At 38.3% G+C, this 6,000-nt stretch overlaps 1 protein-coding gene across 1 annotated transcript in view; it reads right to left on the reverse strand.

Annotated features, from left to right (window-relative positions):
- Positions 1-3,969, reverse strand: part of phlpp2 (PH domain and leucine rich repeat protein phosphatase 2) — a 72,222-nt gene extending 68,253 nt beyond the window's left edge. Inside the window, exons 1-2 of the mRNA XM_082161300.1 lie at positions 3,633-3,969; positions 410-687 (exon numbers count right to left, since the gene is read on the reverse strand). Coding sequence (XP_082017426.1) covers positions 410-687; positions 3,633-3,809 — 455 coding nt within the window. The 5' untranslated portion in view covers positions 3,810-3,969. The remainder of the gene's footprint in view (positions 1-409; positions 688-3,632) is intronic.
- Positions 3,970-6,000: the final 2,031 nt, after the last annotated feature.

Here is a 6,000-nt window from a genome sequence, read left to right on the forward strand (position 1 = left end):
CTATGGAAGAAAATGGAGACCAGAAACTGTCTGGTTACCAACATTCTTCAAAATATCTTCTTTTAAGTTCCACAGAAGACAGAGTAGCTATCCCTTTAAGACACTAGCTCTCTCATCCTTCCATTATCCTTACTGTTGAACCCCGAGATAAGACAAACAGGTTCATAACGACGTTATTTTGGAGGATCATTAACATTTATAATATAAAGAGGAGCAAATAAATGGCTAATCCTACAACTCATGTCGCCAGTCATTTGTAAACAATGAGCCTGTGATATTCACATTGTCATTTCAGATAAAGCCCCTGAACTCTGTGTCTGGCCCGACTGTTCCACAGCGCGAGTCTGATAAGGATCATTATCGAGATGAGACCACGTCTAGCCAGAAAATGACTGTGTGTGTGTGTTACCTGATTAAGTCCCCGTGCAGCTGCAGGTAGAGACCCTGCACGTCTCTCTGAGCACACAGCTCTTCAGCGGTGGTGTTGGTGGAGCACAGCACCAGCTTCAGGTCTGGCTGAGGGGTGGTGGAGGTCTGGGGGCCCGATGGTGGAGGCTGAGGCTCCGAGGCCCCGTAGAGGCACACACACCCTCGATGAGCGTCACCCTTCAGCCAGTCCCGCTCGCGAGAGCCGAACCGCGTCTTCCGGGTCACGCAGCCTCGACTGCCATTCCTCTTCATGTTACGCTGTGGAAGAGAGTCTTGATTAGATGCTGCTTGTGTCTGTGAAATTATGCCCTTCTAGAAATAAGGCCAAATAAAGTGTTTTAGAGCACAAATCAGTCTTTGGAAACCATCCCTTGGTAACCACAAGTTGGTGGCTGTCGGGACTCCACCCTGTAACACAGAGCCTGTCTGAGAGACATCAGGTTTTGTTTTCAGTTGCAGAGAACTACGGCAGCCCAAATATTTACCCAGGGCACAAACGCCCTGGAGAGATGTGCGAGTCGAGATTATTTCGGAGACGCCATGCCATTAGTCCGCCTGGTGGAATAATTTTCACTTAATTTAAGTGAGCACTAACTTCAGCAGCACAGGGTGTGCAAAACAACACTGAACCTTTCAATGCAAGGACAAAACAAAACAAAAGAAAGTCATACAGGTTTGGAACAACCGGTTAAAATAATAATAATAATAATACATAGAAGAAGATGATGAAATTATGTTATGTTTATTGATTTTTATTGATTTCTTTGTAATAATAATAATTATTATTATTATTATTATTATTATTGAGCAACATAATAACAATAATATATTTTTTATTGATTTATTTGTAATGATTATTATAATTAATAATAAGAATAATTACTATTATTATTATTAATATTATTATTATTTAACCAGTTGTTCTAAACCTGTATGACTTTCTTCTGTCTATTGTAATAATAATAATAATTATTATTATTATTATTATAAATTTTTATTGATTTATTTGTAATGATAATTAAAATAATTTATTATAATAATAATAATAATAATTATTATTATTGATAATAAAACTATGTTGTTTATTTATTGATTTATGTGCAATAATAATAATAATAATAACCACCATTATTATTATTATTATTTATTCAATACCAGTTATTCCAAACCTGTAAGACATTATCTCCTCTGTCAAACATAGGAATAATAATAATAAATAGTGTTTTAATATTTAAAATAACTGTCTATTTAATGTTTTAATACTTATTTTTAACACTCCGAAGTAATCCAATAGATATTCATATTTTTGGTTACACTTTGTTTTAAGGTGTCATTGTTACAGTGTAATTATATATTTATGTACTTACCATTGGATTAGGATTTGGTTGAGGGTTATTGCATGTAATTATGCATAATTTATTTTTATTACTATGGTAAGTACATGTAACAAGGACACTGTAAAATAAAGTGTTACCATTTTTTTTATTTTTTTTTTCAGGTAAAAAAATAAAATCGATTTAACCCCCAAATCATACTGAGATTATTTTGTCCTACATCGTTTAAAATTAATAATAATAATAATAATAATAAACTTCTTTAAAAAAAATTAAAAATAAAAACTCTCTCCACTTCAGTAATTGTTAGTTAAAGGTATAGCGGAGGATGTTTTACTTCCTGGTGGGTAGTCTAAACTATTGGTCCTCCTAATTGTCAATCATTCTGGTGAATCAATCAAACTTTTCAAAAAGTGGAGAGGGCGGGTCTTATCTAAAATTTGGAAAGATCCTCCGCTATACCTTTAAAGTTTTTTATTCTATTAAACTATAAGACTCAAAATTATATCATTAAAATATATCAATTAGGGATGTTCATTTCGGATTTTTTAACCGACAAGATTATGTTAAATTAGAATTAAATTAAATTAGAATGGATGAGTGTCAGTAGTTTACATGGACCCTAATAATCCGATTGTAATCAGACTATCACAGTCAGAATAAATAAGTCACATGTGAAGGATGGTGTTTTCAACGCGAATATGGAAAAATGCTAAATGAGAGAGGCTTTGTGAGCCCAACGCCGGTTTCTGTTTCGCTTTAAATTAATTCGTTTTGGCTTAACATATAGCTACTTATATTTTTCATTCTTGTTCTGTTCTGAGAAGCCTACCGTTAAATTTAAAGGATTTGTTGTGGAGTGAGGGAAACTAAAATAGCTGTTTATAATCTTTGTAAACATTTAGCATTTTTCTGATTGTAACAAAATGAGATACTGCTTCTTTTTTTAAATCACTTTTCGCCATTTATTGGAAATTTCCGTCATTTATGAGACAACGCTTGGCATACACTTTTAATAGTTACTTAAAAACATAGTCATGAAAGTGCACTCTATTAAAGTACACTTAAGTGGTCTTTTATTTCATCAATATTATTTGCAATAACAGTTCATTTTTAAGTAGGCCTACACATTCAATTCATTTACGCACACTTATTTCTCAAAAGGGCAGTATAGGCTGATGGTCAATCAACAAAATCTTCACTGAACTGACTGAATCAATCAGAGTTTTGTCAGATATAGGCTAGCTTTAAGAAATACATGATAAAACAGCTTGCCATACTCAATACGCGTTAAGGTTAAGTAGAACTAGACTAGTTTTCAGTTTACATTTGTCAACGCAACAGTCAGGGCGCGATTTGCTGAAAAACAGACCAAACTCTTCCATCTGACGCAGGTGTATATACACCGAGATAGTAGCAATTACAAAAAGCGCCCTGTGTGTGTGTGTGTGTGTGTGTGTGTGTGTGTGTCTGTGAACGCCCCCTAACAGGTTACAGGCGTTATACAGAAACTATTCTGATACAGCCAATAAAACATCAAGTGATAACATTCTCTATAAACCGACATGGCATTACTAATCCAGAACATATATTACCACAGGCTGTCCCACAAAACCTAGTGAACCGCCTAGATAGACAGCAACACTGGGCATCATAGGCGCGTTAGGAGCCCGCTCAGCACACAGATAACGCGCCTATGATGCCCAAATATATGCTGTCTAGGCAGGGAGCTCGCTAGGTTTTGAGACACGGCGGCGTGTGAAAGTGTTATAGAGATAATTGCTGATGCAGTTCACGGATTCACGCGTACTTTGGCCCTGGTGCCTAACAGCAATAATGCTGCGACCTAAATAGAGCTGGAGCTGGTACCTTTAAAACGCGTATTCCTGTTCCTGCTCGGGCTGTCGGTGCGGTGGCTCGGTCATGCAGCGCCGGGTTCAGCGCTGCTCCTCTGCCCGCCCGGCCATCCTCCACATCAGCTGCATTTCTCCGCTCCGTGTCGGCACTCTGGAGGAGCGACCGCGCTGTGCTTTTCTCGTCCTTCATTTCGCCTACATTTGACGTTTTTCAGCACATAAATCCAGATGTAGAAAAGCCACTGGCGAGTGATAAATTCCAGTACAGGAGGCGGTAGAAAAAGCCCATCCTGATTTGATGAGACGCCATAGTGGGACTGAAGCTCACGGCTGTCAAATAAACCCAATCAATAAACATAAGGGGGCGGCGCTACTTATTATTCATAGACACCTCTCATCCTGTACTTCCGGTACTAAATTATTCATGAGGACACTTAAAGTCCCCATGAAATCAAAATGGAAGTTTTTTGGGGGCTTTTAGTATGAATATTTTAAGCCTTACTGTTATCTGCAAGATAGTTTGCTCCAAAACAATGACAAAAATCGCATTTAGAAGATTTTGATGACATCACTCTGCACTTCAGCTTCTCATCAGATTTTCTATCCAATCAAAAGCTCTCTAGAGTGTAAAGCATCCCGCCTCCTACATTATAAATAGATTCTAAAGCTGGGGCTAAAATCGGTCACTTGTTCACACATTTACTATTCTCTATATGGTGAATTAGCCTGACTACGTCAGACTTCGTACTTCCGCTCAATTTAATTTCGCTTCTGTACTCAGTCTGAGACAGCGTCATAGCTTTCCGTTTTCCTCCGGCCTGAAAACAGCCGGGCCAATCAACGAACAGAGGGCGGGCTGAGAGCCGTGACGTAGACGCTGATTGTACCGTGGATGCATAGATTTACTTCACATAATCTGCAAAAGTCGTTCACAGCCATGTTCACTCCGGTGTTTCGCTCGATGGTTTTTGTTTTCGCATCATACGTGTGTTTACAGTGGAAGTTAGATGCGGCTGAGCATGCGCATAACACACGCCATAACCAAACGTTATGTGATTGGCTTACGGGTAACCAATGATTTTAAACTTCAGACAAGCGCCCCCCCGCGAGAGAGAAAACACTTCTCTATTATGCCATTCCAGACTCTGTCTACGAAGCAAAGCGAAGTAGCAGAGTTTGGTATTACCAGGCTAATGGTGAATGACACTTAGTGCACTATATAGACCTTATGTAGCCCCGCCCCTTTTCAGCGCTGCGCTCGTTGTCTTTTGTCTTCCAGTCTGTATTTTCACAGCGATCTTGCGTATTTATGAATGAACGGCTCGTTATAAAATCTTCCCGGTCTACTGACATTTGTTAAGACATCTGCTTTAAACATTACAGCCCTCATGATAACTTTCGTTAACTTTATATTAAGTAAATCCACTTCAAAAAACGAATTACTCCTGGACAGCAGCGCCATAGAAATATACAGAGCGACTGCAAAAACGGAAGTTCAAAGACAATATTCTAAAGATGGCGGCGCCCTCGTTTCTGGATTCAGACAGTGTAAGTATGCTTTCCATTGGGGCAATGAAGTCTGGTTTAATGTTAGTGTCACGTGAACAGCGCACACAGTTTGCTCCGGTCCAGAGACACGATAGCACAGAGTGCATCATATGCGCGAGTCTGCGCTTACCAGAAAATGTATCGGACCCGTTTGAATTCTGCACTGAATGGTATATTTTAAAGCAATATTGAGGAGATTAGGAGGACTGCGACTTTAGAGAATTTAACGGCTCTGGCTGAGCTGTGATCTAAACTAAACGCTATTGGCTATTTTAAAAAAGGGGAGGAGCTGTTCAAAATGTCCTGCCCTGTCTTCCTGTTTCAGTGGAAATTACGTCAACATATTAAATAATGCTGTGTGTTTCAAGGCACAGTGGGCCTTTAAGCTAAAACTGGTTATTTGAAATTGATCGTATTAAGGGGTCGATTAGCCACAGTTTATTATCAGTCACATTTTATTCAGAATTCAGCACAGATTGAACTGAATACGCAGATAGCCAGAAGAGGAAAAACAAACAACAAACGATGATTGTAGACCATAATATCTATTTAGTTCCTATTGTAAGAGTTTCTGATAAACATTGAAATTACACTTCCTTCATCAGTTTGTATTGTTAAAAGATTATCAGGTCTGTAAATCTGAGATTTGGAGTCATACTCTCTTATCGAGAATCACTGAACTGAACTCTGCTACCCATACTGGAATGATTAGCTCTTGTGAAATGGTTAAACTTTAAACTCAACATGTAGCACGCTATAAATCACAGTCATATTGAGATACATTTTTACGTTAAGTCTGTGATGGTAAAAACGAAGTTGGGGTCACATGAGGA

The sequence above is a fragment of the Leuciscus leuciscus genome, assembly GCF_965113295.1.
Source record: "Leuciscus leuciscus genome assembly, chromosome: 2".
Lineage (NCBI taxonomy): Eukaryota > Metazoa > Chordata > Actinopteri > Cypriniformes > Leuciscidae > Leuciscus > Leuciscus leuciscus.